Source organism: Girardinichthys multiradiatus, chromosome 9 (assembly GCF_021462225.1).
Source record: "Girardinichthys multiradiatus isolate DD_20200921_A chromosome 9, DD_fGirMul_XY1, whole genome shotgun sequence".
Lineage (NCBI taxonomy): Eukaryota > Metazoa > Chordata > Actinopteri > Cyprinodontiformes > Goodeidae > Girardinichthys > Girardinichthys multiradiatus.
In genome coordinates, this window is record NC_061802.1 from 30,189,212 (window position 1) to 30,212,520 (window position 23,309).

The 23,309-nt window shown below is 39.3% G+C and overlaps 1 protein-coding gene across 1 annotated transcript; it reads right to left on the bottom strand.

The window, feature by feature from the left end:
- Positions 1-1,336: 1,336 nt before the first annotated feature.
- sh3gl1b (SH3-domain GRB2-like 1b) lies at positions 1,337-22,336 on the bottom strand. Its single transcript, XM_047374299.1, has 9 exons — positions 21,986-22,336; positions 13,584-13,652; positions 12,915-12,987; positions 12,683-12,826; positions 12,288-12,421; positions 12,052-12,210; positions 10,101-10,204; positions 9,855-9,988; positions 1,337-3,737 (listed from the first exon to the last, which is right to left on the bottom strand). Exons 1-9 carry the CDS (start codon positions 22,028-22,030, stop codon positions 3,544-3,546), a joined length of 1,056 nt encoding a protein of 351 aa, XP_047230255.1. The 5' UTR covers positions 22,031-22,336; the 3' UTR covers positions 1,337-3,543.
- Positions 22,337-23,309: the final 973 nt, after the last annotated feature.

Here is a 23,309-nt window from a genome sequence, read left to right on the forward strand (position 1 = left end):
ACCAAAAACCTCAATGCATTTTATCAGGTTTTTATGGGATAGACCAACATAAAGTAGTGCATAATTATGGAGTGGAAGGAAAAAAGAGATATGGTTTATATAGTTTTTGCATTTGTATTCAGCCCCCTTTACTCTGATGCCACTAACTAAAACCCAATGTAATCATTTGGCTTTAAAAGTCCCCAGATTACTAAATATAGTGCAACTGTGTTTAATTTTAACAAACAGCATCATGTAGACAAAGGAACACACCAGACAGGTCAGGGAGGAATTTATGCTTTAGTTTCAACTAAGACTGAGTTATAAAGATAACGGAGAGAGTATAGAACTGTAAACCTGCAGACGTGGCCGTCCATCTAAACTCACAGGCTGGACAAGGAGAGCATTAGTCAGATGAATAGCCCAGAGGCCCATGGTAACTCTGGAGGAGCTACAGTGATCCACAGTACGGGTGGCTCAATCTGTTGACGGGAGTACTATTAGTCGTGTACTTTGGCATCGATGGAAGATCGGCAAGAAGAAGGCATAAGAAAATCCCATTTGCAGTTTACAACAAGCCATGTAGGGAATTAAGGGACACCGGAAACGTGAAAGCAGCATGGTGGCGGCAACATTTTGCTGTGGGGATGCATGGACATGGAAAGACATGAAGGTTGGTCAGAGTTCATAGCAAGATGAATAGAGTTAAAATGGCAATCATGGAAGAAAACCTGTTAGGCAGCAAAACACTCGAGACTGAGATGTTACTAAGTTCACATTCAAGCTGGACAGCTTTAAACATACAGTCAGGGCAACAACAGAATGGTTTAGATCAAATTATAGTCATGTCAAAATGTTCCAAAGTCTGTACCTAAGTGAGTAGAGAATATGTAGTAAGACTTAGAAATCAATGTTCACAGATGTTCTCCATCCAGTCTGACAGGAGCTTGGGTTGTTTTGCAAAGACTAGACAAAAATGTCAGTCTCAAGATATGCAAATCTGGTAGAGACCTACCCAAAATGAGCAGCAGCTCTTACTGTAAGATTGTTCTACAAAGTATTCACTCAGGGAGCAGAATACTTGTCCAGACCTGCTTTTGGGTCTTTTATTCAGTAAAAACTTTGAAAACCAAACTTTAGTCTTCCAATTAACAAAGAACGTTTTGTTGCTCAATCAAATAAAATCTTAAAAAAATGAACTAACATTTTTTTGTTGTTGTAGCATAACAAGATGATACTGTTTAAAGGGTGTGAATGCTTATGCAAGCCACTATAAATGCCTATTAATACCCCAAATAAAACACTTAATATTTTCCTCTTTTGAACTCTTGACTTGATTCAGACATAAAACACAACATTGACTTTTTTTGTCTTTTATTTTCTGTAAGAACTTGGTAAACAGGACATAAGGAGGAAGCACATACTAATATTGTGGTGATAGAAAAAACTAAATATTGCAGTTAAATTCTATATGCATAACAAAAAGTAAAAAGATAATTCTATCAATGATACGTACAAGATGTAATATAGGTCTACATGCAAAGATTATTTGTAATGTCTTAAGGTCTCTTATATAAAAAATAACACTATAGAGATTCAGAGCAATTTATTGCAGTTTTAAGGAGAATGTACGACTGGTTAAAAAATACATAGCCCTTTAAGAAAAGAAGGAAGTGTGACTTTAAAAAAAAAGAGAAAGAAAACAGTTTCCATGATTCTTTTGATGAGTTTTTTGATCAGTCTGAACATGTGCAGGAAACTGCCTGTAGTGTCATCAGTGTGCAGAAATATGCACACATTCATGTAATAACACAAAAGTGCCAATGAGTAGAAATAAAAGAAATACAATTATTTACAATTTCTGAGTAAACAGGTTAGATTTGGTTGCTCTTAGTCCCTCTTTTATTTTCCAAAAGGCACTAAAACATGCATGTCGGACTCTTGACTAATAACGCCATCATCACACCACCCTTCATGCCCTTTAGCCTTGAACTACATACAAATAATGTGAAGTCAGAGATGTAAACGTATCGGATTAGGACCACACAGGTGGAAGAATCAGGAGGCAGAATGGAGAGGTGGACAACACATGAAAAGGGGGAAATAAAAACACAAAAACACTGTAAATGATTAGAAAGCACAGAACTGACATTCGCAATTAGAACTCCACAGACAACCTTTACAATTTAAAGGTAAAAATTTGGTAACAATTGCGACCCATATTGATCAAAATTGACTGTTTAAAATCATGCTTCCCTCGATGTTTTCCCTTTTAAAAACATTCCTCCTCGTCCACACTGAGCTGTGAATGTTGGGTATGACTCCACCTGTGGATTTGGACGATTCAGAACAAGAAACCAGCCCTGCCTGAACAGTCGGCCCAAGACAATAACACATCTATCAAGTGCAATTCATTGTGAACGTACAGAATTACAGGTTCAGACTCTGATCAGATTCACATTCTCTGAGACATGAGGACAGACGGCAAAAGCAGGACAGTTAGTGGTGAATATAAAAGACTATCTCGCTGCCAGCAGCGTCATCTATTCAGGCATTGCATTGCATGAAATTGTGCCAATAACAGGGCTCAAAAAGGCTATAAAAAGTTGAACGTGCTTCAATAAAAAGGCCAAAAAGACATGAATTTATGGCTGTGTTATATGATCATTAGTGGACCAAACATATACACTCAAATAATGTTTCTATTGCATTTTACAGTCTTTTTGGCTCCGTCTCCATAATTAAACAGACTGCAACTTCAGCATTTACCTCTGTGTCTGTTTATAATGGTAGAGTGTGTCTGTAAGGTGTTAATTTCATCGGAAGGTGCAAAGAAACGTAACGGAAACACTGAAAGTAAAGCTAACAACTGTCAGATCTGTTGGCTGCTGAAACCATCATGACTGAACAGCCACTTGGAAGTAAAAAAATAGAGTTATTTCAAACCAACAATATTTGTTTGCGTGTAATTTTAATTTGTTGGAGGTGAAAGTAATTCTTGGTCATGCCAGAAGGTGGCATCAAGGTATGCACTGCAGAACTCTGATGGAATCACCGCTACTTTCTGTTTTGAAATGATAATATTCAGTCAAGTTCACATGAAATTCACTGAGGTTTGAGATTGCGTCTTTAATCTAAAACAAAGCTACTCTAAATAAAGATAGATTGATCACCTACCTGAGTCATATAGACTGCAGTTACAAAAAAACCCAAGAAGCATCTGTGAATCCACACTTGTTACTAAGGGAACATTAAATCTTTTTTTATCACCTATTTGTGATGAAAAATTTATTACTCATATATTTGTCAACAGTTAGTCTCCAGAAAATTCGTTTTACGGTCAGATGAATGATAAAAATGTTTTGTCTCAGTCCTACTCTGGATGGTTTTTACGTTTCTGAGGAAAAGGTTCATATTCTGGTTTGATTTCATATCCAGATTTTGAGTTTAAAAAAGTGCTCGCTTCTGGTGAGTACGAGGAAGCTCAAAGTGAAAAGAGCCTGTCTCGTATCTTCACTTATCTTCTTCACCACAATGTTTAGACCTCTCAACGCTTTCTTTGTTTTAGTGTGGCAATGGAACGAGGACCTCGACATAGTTGAGAGGGAAGAATCCCGACTGGCCATTCAGCATGCCCTCGTACCAGTTTTCATCAATTTGGTTGGTCAGGATGATAATGTCGCCTTCGAGGAAGCCCAGCTCACCCTCATTCTCTGGCTCAAAGTCATACAGGGCCTTACAGCTCGGCTGCTCTGGGGCTGATGAGAACAAGAAAAAAAGGAAAGATAAGGAGAATTACAGAGAAAAAGAGACCCGAAGTAGTTTCAGTTAAATAAGATGGCACATCTTCAGCATGATATTTAAACTTTTGATGTTTCAAACAAGTTAAGGAGATCTGGCAGGAAGAATCTTTGACCATAAACATCCCTGCAAATCAGATTTTTGTAGGCCTGCCGTCCTGCCCCCGTCCTTCCCTTTCCCTTTCTGTCTCAGTGACCTCACGCAGACCAGCAGTGATTTACACAGACAAACTAGGCTTTTTTTTTGCAGCCAAACAATTTCTCATTGTATCAAGTTCACCCAACACACTGCTGGGTAGGCTAGAGACAGGGAGAGCTTTGGTCACTCATTCTTATTTACTCAATACAGTATCAGTTCACAGGGGCAGAAAAATAACACTTAATACAAGGGAATACAGATGCCTTTCGGTTGGTGTTAACACACATTTACAATTACAAACTTGGAGGATAATATAAAAGGTATCTTAGCCAACTGATTTTTAGAAAGTTACCTTATGTGAAATGAGTAACACAAATAGTGGGATCAACTTCGACAACATAAATACATTTATAAATTTTGGAATAATGATCCTAAAAGAGAAACCGTTTATTCATACTTGACTGATAATCTTGCAACTTGCAAGTCACTACCTAATAATCCCATTAAGTCATGCTTTGCTTTAGATAAAACAGAAAATCAAATGCTAACACAGGAGTAATAAAATAAAATATGTCAAACATGTAACTTGCTGAGTTCCCCGATTAAAACATATACATCGATGTTAGAATTACTGATAAGATGCGATATAATTTTAACATTACTGACATCATTCTTTGATGGCAGGACTTCATACGATATAATTGCAATACTAATGCTGAAAAATTGATTAGGATTAACTCACATTTTCCTAACGCTAACAATGTCCCCACAACTCTCCATCAGCCTCAGCATCTGTCTGAGTGTGAGCCCGCATAAAAATATGAAATAGTGAGTGTGAGGAGCCACAGACCTGCCCCCCCCGGACCTGGGACAGATATGGAGGAGACCCGAGCCATAGACATCCAAAGGCCCCCCAGAGCACAGGAACCCCAGGAGAACCAGCACCGGGACTACCGCAACCCCCTCAGAGAAGAGCAGGGGAGAATCCCAGGGGAACCACCCAGCAGCGACAGTGCAGAAGCCCCAGGGAGCTGCAGCAACAAGCCCACGGGCCCCGCCGGTAGCCGTCTACGCCCGAGCAGATCCAGTCATGGACCCAGAGACCCTGGGACATATCACTCCCCAAGCAGAGGCCCGACAGAGCCCAGGGGTCCAGGCCCTGACAATCAGGCACCGGGAGTGAGCCGGCACACACCAAAGCACCCAGCCCCGGACACAGAGAACCACAAGTACACCAGCGGGCAGAGACACCAACCACCGGCAGGTAGTGTGGTGGGGAGGAAATAGGCTCCACATTTGATGGGGGGCCTAAACTGATCCAGGAGAGGGACCAGTCCAAGACCCAACCTGACACAAAACAGGCACACACAGTCACAATCACACATTCCCACACTCATGCCTACAAATAAAAACACTCAAACCCTCGCACCCAATGTAAAGACAAACAAGGGACGTCGTACACTCACTCACACTCTCCATACATACTCTATACTCCCAGGTCCAGGTGCCGATACCCCATAGGGGCAACCAACCCCCGGACCTAGGAGGTGGTCCCCTTCCCTCTGGGGGTTGAGACGGGCAGACCGCTCCAGCATCTGAACCTGGGCTGGTGCCTGAACCTGAGCGACCCCGTCCCCAACGATCCCCATCCTCATCCGGAGATGGGGCCATGTACAAAAGAGGGGTCTACATGGTCCAAACTAGTCCGTCAACCATAGCCGCCACAGGATGAAACAGTCTCAACCCCCCAAAGAATTCTGATCCTAACCCCATGAGCCGCCCACCCCCAATGAACCCCAACATGAATTTCCCCACAGGGCCACGCCCAACCAGGGCAGAAATATCGAACACATGCCCCCGAACCGAAACGGCAAGAATCCCCTCCCCACAGGAGGCACATCACCACATGTGAGCTCCATCCCTGACAAGCCCACGAAGCCACAACCTTACAGCGCGAGCTCCCTACACAGCCCCGCTTCAAGCACCCCCGCCACATCCTCCCCTCCACCACATTCAATTCAATTAAAAAATGCTTTATTAATCCCAAAGCGAAAGTAAATGTTGTAGCTCATATTATGCAGGTTTCTTCAAAGAGCCGTTGTAGATGCTGATGGCTATGGGCAGGAAGGACCTTCTGTAGGGGTCTGTCTTACAGCAGATCTGAAGATGCCTCTGACTGAAGACTATTGCTGTACAACAGTATCATGAAGAGGATGATCAGGTTTCTCCATAATGTTCTTCATTTTATGAAGAATCCTTCTATGCACAATGATCTCCAGAGGTTCCAGAGGAGTCCCCAGAACAGAGCCAGCCTTAAATTTGCTCGTTGAGCTTTTTTAGTCCCAGGCTCTGATGCTGCTACCCCAGCAGATGATTACAGAAGAGATCACACTCTCCACAACATACTTATAGAAGATATGCAGCATCTTGCTGCAAACACAGAAGGTCCCAAGATTCCTAAATAAGTACAGTCTGCTCTGCCCCTTCTTGTAGACAGCTTCACAATTGCATCTCCACTCTGTTGTCCAGGTGAACAAAGAGATATTTATACTCCACCACCTCCACGTCTTCTCCCATGATAGAAATAGCGTTTGACCTATTCTTGTTTCTCTTAAAATCTCCAATCATTTCCTATGTTTTATTCATGTTCAAAATGAGATGATTGTTTCCACACAATGCCACGAAGCGGTCCACCAGCTCCCTGTAGTCAGCTTCTTGTCCATCTCTCATCCACCCCACAACTGCAGAATCATCCGAGTATTTCTGCAGATGACAAGAGTCTGTCTTGTAGTGGAAGTCTGACATGTACAGAGTGAAAAGGAATGGTGACAGCACAGTTCCTTGTGGAGCTCCTACACTGCTAACTACCTGGTTAGACACACAACCCTTCAGTCTCACAAACTGTGGTATGTTTGTCAGGTAGTCTTTCATCCAGGAGATTGTTGAGGCCTCCACCTGGGTCTTCTGGAGTTTCTGACAAAGCAAATCAGGTTGAATTGTGTGAAATGCAGTGGAGAAATCAAAAAACATGATCCTCACAGTGCTGCTGGCTTTGTCCGGATGACAGTGGTTTTGTTGAAGCAGGTGTATGATGGCATCTTCACCTCCAACTCCAGAGTGATAAGCAAACTGAAGGGGGACCTGATAGTTTATTGTTTGCTTATTCAGGTGGGGCAACAAGAGTCTCTCTTCAACCTTCATGATGTGGGATGTCAGGGCAACATGTCTATAGTCATTGAGGACTGAGTTCTTTTCACCCATCAGTCAAGACAGGATGTCTTCCACAACACTGGAACCTCTGTCCGGGAAACACTTAAGGTTGAAGAGATGCTGCAAAATCCCACAGAGCTGCTCTGCACAGGCCTTCAAGACTCTACAAACGTACTGGGGTGTTGTGTTTGTAGCTTAGCAACAACTGAGCTGATGACATCATGTGCTAAATGTTTAACGTCAACTGTTGCCAAAATAACACGGGTGAACTCTCTGGGTAAATAATATGGACAAAAACTTACTGCTAACAGTTCAACGTCTGGACTGCAGAGACGACACTTCACAGTAACATGTCCTGGATGACACCATCGGGTGTTCACAAGTACTGCTAGTCCACCTCCTTTGCATTTGACACTCCTATTTAAATCTCTGTCTGCTCTTAGGGTTAGAAAGCCTGGCAGAGAGATGCTGGAGTCAAGGATAAGATCCTGTAAACATGTCTGAGTGAAACACATAATACTACATTACCGATTACCGTTCTTTATAAACACGTGGACAAAATTGTTGGTACCCCTCGGTTAATGAAAGAAAAACTCACAATGGTCACAGAAATAACTAGAATCTGACAAAGGTAATAAAGAATAAAAAGTCTATGAAAATTAACAAATGAAGGTTAGACATTGCTTTTCAAACATGCTTCAACAGAATTATTTAAAAAAATAAACTCATGAAACAGGCCTGGACAAAAATGATGGACTTTAGATTTTGAGGTAGATATTTAATCTTGATGTGGCAGCAGATGATTTTCAGTCTGCTCAGAGGGACAGTGGACAGAGAGCAAATCTGCAGCTGACAAGGAAGCGAAAATATATATGCTTCAATGTGAAGTTTCTTTATTATTACTGTTATCTTAATTTTAGTGTGTGCAATATCACAATCTGAAAAGGACTGCTGGATGCAGCAATTGAGCTATAACATTTCAGACACCATCATTCAGACTCTGCTTTCTAACAATTTAATTTGACACTTGGAGATACTTTCACCGTCCACACCTGATCTACAACTTGGTGACCAGGATGTTAAAGCCTAAAGAGTGATTGGTATATGATAATGAGGGCAGAGAGGAAAATCTGCAATCATTATCATCCTTGCAATATTGAACAATAATATCGCAATGTCATGTTTTCCTAAAATTATGCAATCCTATTTCAAAATTTCACCAATTTTGTTCAGCCCTGACCCGCAGTTTTTAGCCACTTTCAAATTTTCTTTCAAAACTACAAATAAAAACAAAATAAACTAAATTTCTGTTGTTTGCATGAATAGTAACATTAAACAATGATTATTTTAGAAACAGCTCAAAGTTACAAATATGTCTCTCTCTGCACTACCAAAACTGTCTGTGCAACAAATAAACCAACTGTAAAAGATCACAGGATACAGAGACTTCCAAAGAATGCCAATAATTCCTAATCCAGTTACGGGACAAATTTGAACTTGTCAAAAGGAGAAAGCAGAGCAACTTTGTTGTAAACATTTCGCTGCAGTTATTGACTGAAGTCTGCCCCCATTTAGAAGTAGAGGTCTGGAGGAACAGCCATCATCCCTCATGTGTCTCAATGAAGAAGACGTTCATTTCTAAACACCTCCCTGATCCTGAAAATAGCTAATCAAGTTATAACTTTCATAGCAATGCACTGATGTACTGTATGTATGGTAATCATAAAAAAAATCCGGCAAATATTCAAATACTAAGACTATCGAACCCCCCAAAAATTACACTGCAGCATCAAAATACTTTACATCCAAAACTAAGTAGCAGCAGACAAGTTAGAAGAGCTCTTTGGTAGATTTAAACTGTAACCTTAAAATCAGAAAGATTTTAAAAATTTAGAGTAAAGATTAAGAGAACAATAGATGTAAGTATCTAGGTTTATAAAACTTGTAATGATGAATTTTGTGGAACTCTAGTTTGGCATTCAAAGGATAGGATAAGGTTAAAGCAAAACCGCACACTTGTTAAACAAGATACATGTGAAACACACACCACTGAAGACAAGCTTATACTTCCTGAAAATCTTATCAGTGTTGTTTATACACACACATACAGGATCATTCCCAGGCCACAGCTTGGACACACAGTCGGTGACTCACACAATCCTAGTTTCCGAAAGGACAATGTTGCAAAGAGAAAGGACTTTTCTGCTGATGTCATAGGAAAGAGGAACAAGGTCAGTGGGAGAAAGGCCAGCCAGATAACAGGGTGGGACACTCACACAGTCACCAACCTCTCACTCTAACATTGGTCAACAGGTAAGTGATGTCATTTCAACATCTAAAGAGTCAAACATTCATAAAACCTCCTTCAGACTAGAGGAGAAAAAACATGCGGGAGGAATTTTACTGTTTTCATTTGGCTTCATGGTACTTATTAGATGCAGTTGTTGAGCAATCATGCTGGCAACGAACAGAGTGCTCAGTTTTGTTTCTGTAAGATTTCAGACTTTATTACAGGCTCAGAGCTCTGGCTCAGCTCATCTTTTTTAGTTCATAGAAACAGCCTTGTTATTGTTGGAACTCTGGTAAGGCAGATCTCACCAGTCACATTTCACCGAGGTTTTAAAAAGTGAAGCAGTTGAGGAAATGAATAATAGCCGTTTTTTCGGCTTTGTTTTAAATTATTTACTACAAACAGTTTGAAACTGATTTTGTTATCAGTGTCCTACCTGAGTTCCGCGAAGGAGGAGGCGCCATTGAGGATGAGTAACCTCCATTGGAGTGGTTGTTCTCTCCAAAGTCAAAGATAGGTTTAGGTTTAGGTGTGTACTCTCGTCTTGGTCGAGACTGAGCTTCAGCCATTCTGTTTAAAAAGACATTAGAAAACATCCTTACAAACAAATTAGCTAAAATTCACTGTGAGTGAATCAGTTGCAGATTGTTTTGCGTTTTTAGATTTAAAGTCTGTACAAAACCTGTCACGCAGTTTATCAGAAAGCTCCTCCAGCACTTGCACGGCTTGTTTGTGGTACTGCAGCTGCGACTCAACAAGAGATGAAAGCTGGCTCACCTGCTCTATCTACACATACAGACAAACATGTCACACAACGCATGTAGATTCCTGCTACCATGCTCATGTTTCCACATAAGTTTTATAGTCAAAGATAAGTTGCAATGACAGCCCCAAAATTATTTCTATTCATTGGAGGAGCTCTGGGTCTGGAGAGCAACATCCAGCTAATGTTAGGCTGTCAGTAATGTAGTACAAGGTGCTGAAGCAAAAAAAGAAAATAGATATTTTTTCCATGTAAGGCAAACTATGTAGTTAACTAGAGTAAAATGTGCCCCGGCTACAAAGAACTACAGGACAGCATCAAAAGGTAGCTGGTATTCAAACTTTTTAATGAACAAAAATACTTGCACTGTACACTGTCTGGCAGAAAGGAAGCTGAAATCAGAGTCCCAATCACAGCATTTTTAAGGAATCGAGACATAAATCTGACTAGAATCGACTCCTAATTTTAATTGATGTTGTGTTCGTGATTTTTCGTGAGGCGGACTCATATTATGTTGTGCAAGTGCATTCTGTGTTGACATTATTATTATTTTTTATATTAAATTAGCTGGAAAGTTTGAAGACTTGACTACGAGGAGAAAGGGGACTGCCTGAGCTGAACCCCGGCAGGAATAATGTTTAAGGACGTCAGATTTCTATGATATGAAAGAAACGAGCAGCCCTAGTGGGTAAGACAGTGGAAGGAAAAAACACGCAGAAAGCATGTTATGGTCACAGAACTAAAGCTAAACCTTCCCAGAGCAACAGCCGCATATTTGGACCGGATCTTTACATGGAAATGTTCTGCTCAGATCAGACAAGGCAAAAGTATTGGTAGGATGGCTTCCAACAAAAGCAACTTTTAGAGATGACATGTCGGTTCTCTATTTATTCATTCCTTAGATTTACTTAATTTCAGCAAAAAAACAACAGTTGTTTCTCCTGTCTTTAATCCATGAAAGTAATATTGAAAATCTAATAGAAAGCCTCCAAATAACCTAAATTACAAGTGATAATTATAGAACATCACAAGCCTGTCTAGGCAGACTGTAGTACTGTACAGCCCATTAATTCTTTAGGTGCTTGATGATATAAAAAACCTACTGCTGAGTGAGTTCTGTAGACAAAATCCAAAAACTAAAGTAGAGCATGAAACATAATGCTCTACTTTAAATATTTCAATATTGCTTGAGTTTTCAAGCAAACAGATAGCTTTGAGTTTAATGCAGCATCAGATTGAGACTCAGTATCAACAAAAGTCCAATTTTATGACTGATTGGGACACTCAAAACAAAAACAACACGAGATATACTTTCACATGTCTGGACTCAACTTCAATCATCCACCAGCCTTTACTGTGAAAACTGACCTTTCCAAGTGCTGTGACACTGCATGACAAAAAAAAGGGATCACAAATGAAGTATTAAATGTCACATTTAAGAGCACATTTAAAATCTCTCCAGTAACCGGCGACCATGGCCTGAATAGGTGTGTTTAACCGACTTATAGTTCTAATTAACAAAGTCAATGTTTGCCCTGGGGGTGAAAATGTATTTGACAAAGCCACATCACGCAGACAAGGAGAGAGAGAAATACAACCTTCTTCCAGAGTAGCAAACAATTTGACAACATAATAAGGTCCAGATTTCCATGTGTTAAATTTCCACAACACAATGATTAAACAAAATAATGACAGAAACATTTCTGTGAGAACCCAAAACTCTACTGCTTGAATCTGTATCGTATCTCCTTCCACAGTCATTTTAGGAACTTGACCAGGCGAATTGCTTATATATTTAAATGTTTGGATGTGGCGACCTTTTCTTGTGTTGAAAATAAACACTGACGGTTTAACTGTAAGAAGTGCTTACATCAGTCTCCAGTAGGTTGTACATGCTGGTCTCAGCCACTTCCTTTGACTCATGAAACTTCTCCAGGGCCTGTCGAACTTCCTCATCTGGAATCTTGCCCTGGCGCTTCTTCTTGTAGTCGTAATCCAGCCGACGGCCTTCAAGCTTCTTCAGATGGTGCTGAAAGGGGTGTCATAGTTACAGTTTAGTTTCCTGTTTTTTAAATACAACATTTTATATCAAAAGCACATACATACTTGTATCTCTCTGAGGTCCTTGTCGCACAGACATTGTAGTGGATCAATAAAGTTCTGTTTAACATCGATGTCTAGGGAGTCTTTCACTTCTGCTAACCGCTTCATGGCCTCTCCTACATCTACTAGAGCAGCGCCTGGATCACACAGACGTTTGAGATTCAGTCACAGTTTGTGATGTTATACAACAAACAAAATAAAAAAACAACAGCTCTCAGTTCAAGCTTTGTAATAAATAAATCAATCAATCACCTATGCATGGCTGTGAAATGGTTAGAATAAACAAAAACAAAAAAACCTGATAGAAACTGTGTGAATACTTTGGCTGTAACCCATAAATGAGCATTTAACAAACCACAAGATTTACAACAGAAAACCTTAACATCTATTTGTCTCACCGAAGTTGGTGTCTTCTCCGAGTTCCCGTCCATACTTGGCCATACACTCTCCTAGCAGCCCTTCAGCTTGAGGATAGCCCGGGTTCTTCACCTGACCTCGGATCTTAGACATGGTGTTCAGCATGGACAGTTTGGCCCGCGATGCTTCAAAAGTAAGATGAAGATGAAAGAACGTTACCAGAAGAGTTGCAATTACGTAGATATACTCATGCCAGGAGTTTTGTTTTCTGACCTGGGTTGGGCTGAAGGTACTCCGATGTTTTGGAGATCACCTCTGCCACTGCTTTACTTGTCACATCAACTTTCTGCAAAGCACAGCAGGTAAAACACAAGTTTGCATCAGTTTCTTGTCTGATGTAATTAAACAAGGAGACAAGAAAAGGAGATTTACTTGCATATACGGTATTTAAAGGCTAGTCATACTAGCGGAAAGTTTGTAGTGATACATGACCTCCACAGTTATTCTTTCTAAGCAGATGTTGTTTATCAAAGCATGCTAGATAACCGGGAACAAAATCACCAAAGCATTTGCCCCATTATTAGGTTTTTAAAACCCAAAGATTAGCAGCGAAGGAACAAAGTTTAACAAAGCAGTATGCTTTATGCAACATGCTCTGTTTGACATATTTTTTTATTTAAACATTTTATAAAGGTACGTTTTTAGTCCAATTAACAATTATTCTTTATGGAATTTCCTCCTGCGTTCTAAAGCCTACTCAACTTTAACAATCATTATTAAATTAATAAAAATCATTTTAAATAGCAATACTTGGATGGCATGTTGTTTTTCCCATAAAAAAATAAAAACCAGTCGTTTCACAGAAAATGTCTGCTTGTGCACTGTGTAATTTCATCCTGTTCAACAACTCTGACTTATACACACTCTTGATATATCTCATACCCGTTCCAGGTCTCTGAAGTCATCATCGAGTTTGGTTCCTTCTGCACCACCAACTTTCTCACTGACCATCTATAGAGGGGGAGATATGGAAGGACAGAAAGTAAGAGTGACCGGAAAGAAAGGACAACAAGTGACAAAACAGAGTGTATTAGAGAGGGGATTATGAATAGACAAATGCCAGCTCTGCAGAATTTGCATCCATGAAGCAGAATTTAATGTGTGCTACCATTGATCAATGTGGCAGAACCCATGAAATTCCCTATTTGGCCCGTGTAAAATAAGCCTGGCTGTTTTTATCCCATGATTCTCTACATTATAAAACATCCCTGTAATCAAATTTTTCCGGGTGTGTAAGTAAAGAAAACTTTCATAAATCATTTTAATTATCACGACTACTGCATTGGCTGTAGAAAACTCCATGTGTGAACACCCCCAACAGATCAGTCTTTTGCTTCATTAAACTTCAGATCTGTTCAACCAAAATCCACCCAGGACTGCCTGTGTTTTGCTTTGCTTACTGCTATGAATCTACATCCCAGTGCATTTTAAAGCAGTGCATAAAAACACAAACAACGGGTTGCAACAGATCTGTGTTGCTCTTTTAACAACGCCCCTGTTAACATTAAACTTAAATTTCCTCTCCTACAGGAAACAATTCAAGCTGTACAAATACTAAAGCTGAGCTGAGGCTGTGAACAGGAAACATAACTCTGAACAAAGCCTGTATTCTGCACAATGTGGTTTAAGTTTTCAAATATGCTAGAGTAAATGTAAAACAAACAGAAAAAAAAGACACAACCACTCATGCTGGTGACACAGTTTCTTAAAAAATAAAAAATAACCCAACAAACAAAATAGTAACAGTTTCAACTCCATTTGGATTTAGATAACGGTCTCCTTGGAGGAGATATTTTCAGTAAGATCCGTCACGCAATATTTTCAGATGATGACTGATTCGGACATAGTTTACTGTAAATATCCAGTTCATAGTTAAAGAGATAACAATGTTCCTTTTCTATAAACATTTTCCTAGAAACATGAAATGCAACACAAAAGCATCTACAAAGCTCCATCGTTGGTGTTTTGGTATAAACAAATCAAAGAGCTACAAAGAGAGATTACCGTGCAGTAGGAATCGTTTCCATCTGCATAACTGTGTAATACTTAAATACATCTCCACTGTCTCAATGCCTTGATCCAATTCTTGTTTCTTTAGTTGGCAAAGACTGCAAAGCTGATTTATACAGAGAGCTAGCTCAGAGATCAGGGAAGAAAACCGAAACACTTTCAGTGGTTTAAAGCTCCCCAACAACAAACTTCTAAAATACCTACAGGATGCATTATACTATACATGTTGAAGTTACAATATGCAAAAAAGAGGAGTGTGAAGTGCTGCATACTAAAACTAGCAGAGAAAAACGAAATAAAATAAGACTGTTAAAGCTCAATGCTGGATATAAAAAAGGTAGAGCTTTGGCAATGCAGCACTTGAGAAAACTAAATGTCAAGAGGAAATTACACTAAACTCTGGTCTGCAACCCTATTCCCCACTCTTACTGGCAAATCTTCACAGAGTGGCATGGGAGGAGACCATCAGGGATATCTGGTTTCAGCGGCATAATAAAGGACCACATCTAGTATGCAAAAAGTATGACCGGCAGCCTGCGTATCCAACGCATGTAACCTGGCCAGACTTAAGACTAGCTGGGTTAAACCTTTCTTTCTGGGCTTCAGCAGAAAAAGAACCTAATTCCTCCAGAAGAGACGGCGTCTCTAATGCCCCTTTTCCAGTACTAGTACCTTTACTAGTTCCTAGTCTATTCGGGTTGGATCGGTTTAACATAGTTTCATTTTTTATTAAAAATGAGTACCTTCATAATAGGGGTGGAATACTTAAAAGCAAGGCAGCCCCACGGTCCCAAGTGATATTATTTAGAGACAAAAAACAACCACAGCCTAGACTGCTGCTCCGTTTATTGCTGTTGTCAGACTCAGACTGAAAGAAGAGAGTCAGAGAAGGCTCTGGGCAGCAAGACCTAAAGCACCTGATAAATACAGGAGAGAGAGGGAAGCCATGCCATATAAAACAGAAGTATACGAACTAAAGGATGTGTGAGGGTAAGCTAATGCTACCTAATGCTAGGTTGCTATATTAGTGCCTATATAGCTGTTCCATGTAACCGTAACTAAAGGAAAAGCCTAAAAGCAAGTCAAGCCGTAGCGAACTGCTCTAAGTAGGGACTAGTAAAAAAGGGGCCTAAGCGACATTCCCTTCCACTCCCTTGAGAGAGCACGGCATAGAAACCCCAGCCTCGCACACCTTCCCATGTATACCAGTCCAAGAAGCAGAAGTCTGCCCCCGCTGCAAGACCCAAAGCAGTATCCTTTGTTCATCGCCCGCCACACAACTCATTGCTCCCATTGGACTTAATTTTCTCCAGAACAGTTCACGTAAGAGGTTGTTTCTGGGCAGAGAAGATTAGTTTAGAATAAACCAATCTAAGTATTGTTTATTTTATTGTGTTTTGCTTTGTTGGTATCTGTTATCAGCTAAGCTAATGCTAACGGTCATTGAGAGTGAATGATAACAGGCCTCTAAGTCTTCAGGTTGGGTTAATTATTTTTGTGTTTTAAAGTTATGGCAAACTTAATTTCAGTGAGTGGTTTAAACACAGATGGGCTGTAACACACCACCAGCGCTCATACATTCATTTTTATCTCTACTAACGCTACTTGGGTTAGCTGAACTGCTAATCTGAATGAGACATCACCATGCGGACTGTCCATTCGTTCGCAGTCTTGTGAGAGGCAACGTTCTTCGTCGCCAATTTTAGTAGTCCATCACTCTATCCAAAAATCATCCACAGTGGTGGCTAGTTAACAACATTAAAAATCAATTGTCGAAAAGGTTATTGATTTCTCAAAATTATACTTTTAAATATTATTTAATTGATTTAATGTTTTGTCACCCCATCTGGTGTGCATTGTGAACCTGCTGCTTGAACACATAAATTGTTGTTCTTAATTAGGTTTAAAACTAATTTGGCCTCATTCCAAATTCCTCAAGACAAACCTTGGTTCTTAAACAAACAATATTAACACTGAGCTGTGACATCACTGCATCATTTTATTGGCTATGGTTTATTTCTGTTTCATTTTTGTAGTTGTTAGTTTTGCCCTATTCTTATTTTTACTTAGTAGTGTAGTTGAGTGCTACTAGTCTATAAGAAGAGTTATTATATATTATATAAGTATTATTATAATTATTCTATAAGTATTTAACCTAAAGTTGGATTATTTTTAATTCTTATATTTGGGAAAGTCTTTTGTGTTTATTCTGTAAACAGTACAAACCAAAAGTTTGGACACATCTCATTCAAAGAGTTGTTTTTATTTTCATGACTATGAATATTGTGGCTTCACACTGAAGGCATCAAAACTATGAATTAACACATGTGGAATTACATACTGAACAAAAAAGTGTGAAACAACTGAAAATATGTCTTATATTCCAGGTTCTTCAAAGTAGCCACCTTTTGCTTTGATTACTGCTCCACACACTCTTGGTATTCTGTTGATGAGCTTCAAGAGGTAGTCACCTGAAATGGTTTTCACTTCACAGGTGTGCCCTGTGAGGTTTAATAAGTGGGATTTCAAGCCTTATAAATGGGGTTGGGACCATCAGTTGTGTTGTGCAGGAGGTGGATACAGTACACAGCTGATAGTCCTACTGAATAGACTGTTAGAATTTGTATTATGGCAAGAAAAAAGCAGCTAAGTAAAGAAAAACAAGTGGCCATCATTACTTTAAGAAATGAAGGTCAGTCAGTCCGAACAATTGGGAAAACTTTGAAAGTGTCTCCAACTACAATCGCAAAAATCAAAGCGCTACAAAGAAACAGGCTCACATGAGGACCGCCCCAGGAAAGGAAGACCAAGAGTCACCTCTGCTGCGGACGATAAGTTCATCCGAGTCACCAGCCTCAGAAATCGCAGGTTAACAGCAGCTCAGATTAGAGAACAGGTCAATGCTACACAGAGTTCTAGCAGCAGACACATCTCTAGAACAACTGTTAAGAGGAGACTGTGTGAATCAGGCCTTCATGGTAAAATAGCTGCTAGGAAACCACTGCTGAGGACAGGAAACAAGCAGAAGAGACTTGTTTGGGCTAAAGAACACAAGGAATGGACATTAGCATCTTGCAGCGGCATGCTATTCCATCAGGTTTGCGTTTAGTTGGACCATCATTTATTTTTCAACAGGACAATGACCCCAAACACACCTCCAGGCTGTTTAAGGGCTATTTGACCAAGAAGGAGAGTGATGGGGTGCTGTGCCAGATGACCTGGCCTCCACAGTCACCGGACCTGAACCCAATCGAGATGGTTTGAGGTGAGCTGGACCGCAGAGTGAAGGCAAAAGGGCCAACAAGTGCTAAGCATCTCTGGGAACTCCTTCAAGACTGTTGGAAAATCATTTCAGGTGACTACCTCTTGAAGTTCATCAACAGAATACCAAGAGTGTGTGGAGCAGTAATCAAAGCAAAAGGTGGCTACTCTGAAGAACCTAGAATATAAGACATATTTTCAGTTGTTTCACACTTTTTTGTTCAGTATATAATTCCACATGTGTTAATTCATAGTTTTGATGCTTTCAGTGTGAAGTTACAATATTCATAGTCATGAAAATAAAGACAACTCTTTGAATGAGAAGGTGTGTCCAAACATTTGGTTTGTACTGTATGTGTGCAGAGCTTGCTGGTTAAACGCCAGTCCTTGAATCTCCTCTTTCATCTATTTTTTATTAATACCATGCCATATTGGCCTGGTGTTCACAGGACAATCCCTGATAGACCAAATGTTGTTTGGCCAATGATTTCTGATCCCTGACTTTATACTCTAACTGTATTAGTAATTATCAATCACCTTTGCCTAACAGTGATGCTCTGATCCTGATCGAAAATTTAAAATTCTAACTTTATTAATTATTTTTAAATATTTGTTAATTATGAACTCTAATTATTAATAGTTGCAAATAGCCAAACCAAACCTATTGTTGCACAACATGTTAAAATAGCAGGTAGCAAAAACACCTGAAATCTATCCCTTCTCTTGGGCATACTACACTTTCAGCCTCCTAAGATTTTATTTGTTAAGTCAAGACCATTCTGTCTGGCGCTGCACAATATATCGCGAATATATCGTCATCGCATTATCACTGTGCGCAATATTCATATCATAAAGGATTACTTAGAGTGCAATAATTGTTGACTAATGTATTTGAAGAATTTTGAGTTGTATCTTTCACACGAATGCAATATTTATCCAGTAGGACAGAGTCTCAAGGCAGCAAAAGCTCATACCAGACACAAATGACATTGCCAAAAATGCTAACGGTCACATAGAGTAGAAAGTAGATTAGAAAGGAAGGTAAGAAAAAAGAAGACATGTATCGCACCTGATATCATCATCGCAATATTTTCTAATATCATGCAGCCTTAATTCTATCAGTGTAAAATAAGATCACAATCTATTGTGGCATTTATAATATCCTGCCGAAATAAGGTCATTTTCAGCTCTCAGTAAGTCCCTGGTTTTAGCCAGAACTATGACCATGGACGGTGCCATTGTTTTAACAAATGTGTTGATAAGAGATCGAGGCTGTATTTTTCTCATGTTATCTCTACACTAGACATTTTCTGTCAGCAATACTATGTGGGAAAAATGTCTCATCCTATAAGATATTTGCACAACAGTAAATATACAAATTGACCAAGTTGTCTTTTCCTGACTCCACTCACTGTTTTGGCAACAACGCATTTAAATTTCAAATTTTAACACCCTCCTGGTAAGAGCAGGTAAATGAGTAAACCATTAACAATCTCTTCAGTTTGCACAGAGGGAGGAACAACTCAAAACAACAGTTTGTCCATGTGGATTAAAGATAAGCTCCAAATATGCACATTGTTTTCCATTGTTATTCTTTCTCATACATTCTTTAAAGAAATAGATATATCCCCTCAAATTATTGAGTTGATTCATTGACACGGCAACACTTTTTCCGCATTTTGTCACATTACAACTAGAAAGAAATATAATTTTTTGGGATGCCATTTAATTGTAGTTCTAGCTTTTTGTTTAGGTGAACATCCACCCCAGCCTCAAGTATTTTACTGCCTCTACCAGGTTTCACTCCTAGATTGCCCTGCATTTAGTTTAACCTCTTACTGTTCCCGCAGAAGCATTCAAACAGCATGATAAAGTTTTACCATGGGGATGGTGTGTTCAGGGTGATGTGCAGTGTTTGTTTTATGCAGCAAATTTAAGAGCTTCATGTTTAGCACACGGAGGGTGGATATGTCGCTGGTAAACTTTACAACAATATAGTTAGGTTAAACGGATCCGGTTCTGGTGATTACAGATTTATCAAGCATTTATAATCATGTAAAAAAATATATCCTTTTATAGTCCTTTTAATTGATTGTTAAGATGGTCCAAAGAAATACAATAACATAAAACGTAACAGAAAAACCTCTTGAATGTTTCTAACATTTTTATTATCTACAGATCATTATCATCACTGCGCACCTGCATCGGTAGTATTTTATCACCCTATAACCTGCATTATCATCCTGGAGGTGATGATAATTAAAGACAATTAAAAGCATTCTGAGGATGACGTTACAAATATCATTCCTGCAAACCGGCTTAATCCCAAATCAGGTCCGCTCCAACCCATAATATAGTCTAATCATTTCAGTTTGAACTGTGTTTTACCTCTTGACGTGATCTACGCGTCACAATAGAAAGAATAAATACAGAACTTGCAATGTTTGCATTACTCTTTTGTGCCTTGTCAGGTCTTAAATCCAAGAGCTGTTTCAAGGTAACCCAAAGGAATGCAACATAAATTAGTTTTGTTCCAGTTATAGTAAAAACCATTAAACCTGAGATAACAAAACAACTTAGATATCATAATGTACAGTACATTTAACACCTCATAATTCTGCTTGGCTAGTCATATCTAATAATGACCAGGCAGTATAACAAAACATTTGTGATAAAGATGAATATCTTTCAAGTATTAAACATAGAAAAACAGCCACAGAAAGCCTTACTGGAGAAGCTCAATCCCTGCCATACAAATATACCCTGCATACCATTTATGTATAGCAACGATCTAATATTGGGTAAAGGATTACTTCTTGTGCGTTGTCTTGTACTTAACCTTGTTATATGTTTTTCTGTCATCTTATTTCTTACAATTTACAACCTATAATGATTTCACATTTGAGAGACATTTCAGGTTTCGTATTTAATATTTAAGAGAAAAGCAGAGACAGCAAAAGAAAAACAAAACAACAACATGTGAGCAAAGTTATAACTTCCACAGCCAACTTCCTGCATTCCTCCTGCAAGTAAAATCTGAGCTATGTGGAGTGTTATTGCCACGAATGGAGTTTAGGCAAGAAAAGCAGCTGCAATGCAGTGGAATAGAGGGAAAGCACACTCTATCCACCCTCCTTTTACTGCATCCATCCTCTGGGTCAATTCTCATGCAGTGATCTACTTTATCTCTTTTTCTGCTAATCCTTTTCACCACATCCTGTACTGCTCTACAACCCAGCCTCTAAATCATATTATTCTCTTTCATTTACTACAGGAATCTGGGTTTGTTCTTGACAGGATGCTAGGCCAGAAACCAAATGTCTTTCCTGCTTAGATCAGCGGGGATAGGAAGAAAAGAGTGAAAAATAATAATAAAATCTTTTTAAAACAGTCTCCTCCCATGACTGGGAGAGATGCCCCAAATTAAAAACATTCACACTAAAGCTGACACAAGAAAACCGAGGTATATTTTGGTTTCTAGGGCAGAGGTTTTTAATAAGACATGTTAAACAGGATTGAAAAACCAACTGAAAAAATTGCTTTTTGTGTTTTGAATAAGATTACAATTTCAAGATGTTTTACTACCTAAAAGCAGTTACACTGCTTTTTCACCGTGTTGTTTCCTTTTTATACAAAAAAAAATTAAAATAAAATACATTACTTCCTTTAGGAAACAAACATATGGCTCACTACAGTTTGTTTACCTACATAATCAGAATGTTTGCATTTGTTTTTATTTATTTACAGGACAGACTCCACAATTTACACATCATTAACCGGTTAGTTATCTCCAATGTAAGCATTAACGACTCTTGTTAATTTTACAGTAACTTGTGAAGAATACAGACGGCAAACTAAAAGTTATTTCAAGATTTCACACACTAAAACAACACATTGTCAAAAACATAAACCGTTATATAAAAGAAGCGGTGTTAGCTTTACTCTGCGTGTTAGCTCAGTATGCTACACGCAGCTAGCTAGCTAACGGGAACCGTAAGAAAAGTTTTGCAAACCTGACTGGCTTTATAAAACTGCTTCTTCAAACCCGCCACAGACATGTTGAAACCTAACTGTCCTCTGCTCTTCCGTTGTCGGACGTGTAAACAAGAGACGATGTAGGAAAAAAGTTAACGTTACACTTTGTCAGAAAATGGGCCGGTGCAAAAAAAATGAGTAAACGCTTCAGGGGGGAAATCATAGGTTTGCTCAGCCGTCACTCCAAGAGAGGAGACGTCAACTGACCACGTCCACAGTAAGAGGGAGTCCTGTCAGTATCACAGATAGCGGAGCAAAAACGGTAAAAACAACTAAACAAATACAAAAAAACAAGTAATTTAATAGCCTGAACTCAGTCTGTTTCTTTTACTTCTTCTGTGTGAAACACTGAACATTTTGATTTAACCGAGTAAACGGTGACGCAATGTTTTAACAAATGAAAGCACATTGCCCTCTGCTGGACGCACTGAGCAAGTACCAATAAACAAAAACCTTTGCATTTAATATGAATTTGTTTAAGAAAAAAAAAAAAACATTTGTTGCTCTTAACCTATGAGTAGAACTATATAGGTTCTTGTTTTTTTTTTTAGATGGCTTGAATTATTATTATTATTATCATTATTGGGCTACACGGTCGAACAGTTGGTAGCACCGATGCCTTGCTGCATTAAGGTCCTGGGTTCAAATCTCGACCTGTCGTCTTTCTGCATGGAGTTTGCATGTTCTCCTTGAGCATGCATGGGTTCTCACAGAATACTCCGCCTTCCTCCATCAGCCAAAAAACATGACTGTCAGGTCAATTGATTAGTCTAAATTACCCTTAGGTACGGATGTGTTCACGTGGTTGTTTCTATGTTGCCCTGTGACTGCCTGGCAATTTGTCCAGGATGAACCCTACCCCTCATCCAATGACCACTGGAGATAGGCACCAGGCCCCCGCAACCTGCAAGGACGAGCGGGTATACACAATGGATCGATGGATTACTATAGGGCTGCATGCGTGGGGTCTTGCAGCTTGCTCCCACAGACCAAAAACATGACTGATGGGATTAGTCTAAATTACCCTTAGGTATGAATGTGTGTGCTTAGTTTTTTGTCCTGTTTGTCTCTATGTTGCCCTGTGAGGGACTTGCATCTTGTCCAGGGTGTACCCCACCTCCTGCCCAATGACCACTGGAGCATGGACCAGCAGCCTTGTAAGGACATGCGGCTATAGACAATGGATGGATGGATTATTATTATTATCAATATTATTATTAAATGAATACAAAAAGACAAACAGGACAAATATTTATGTTTCCCCAATAGATCCAAGGTTCAAAATTATATTATCTTCAGTTT

Bases quoted from the DNA above. Each gene is read 5' to 3' on its own strand.
- sh3gl1b (XM_047374299.1), bottom strand. From the start codon at position 22,030: ATGTCTGTGGCGGGTTTGAAGAAGCAGTTTTATAAAGCCAGTCAG. The intron at 10,205-12,051 runs GTAAGCACTTCT...CTGTATGTGTAG, and splicing joins ACAACCTACTGGAGACTGAT to ATAGAGCAGGTGAGCCAGCT. The intron at 3,738-9,854 runs GTAGGACACTGA...TGTTCTCATCAG, and splicing joins TCCTCCTTCGCGGAACTCAG to CCCCAGAGCAGCCGAGCTGT.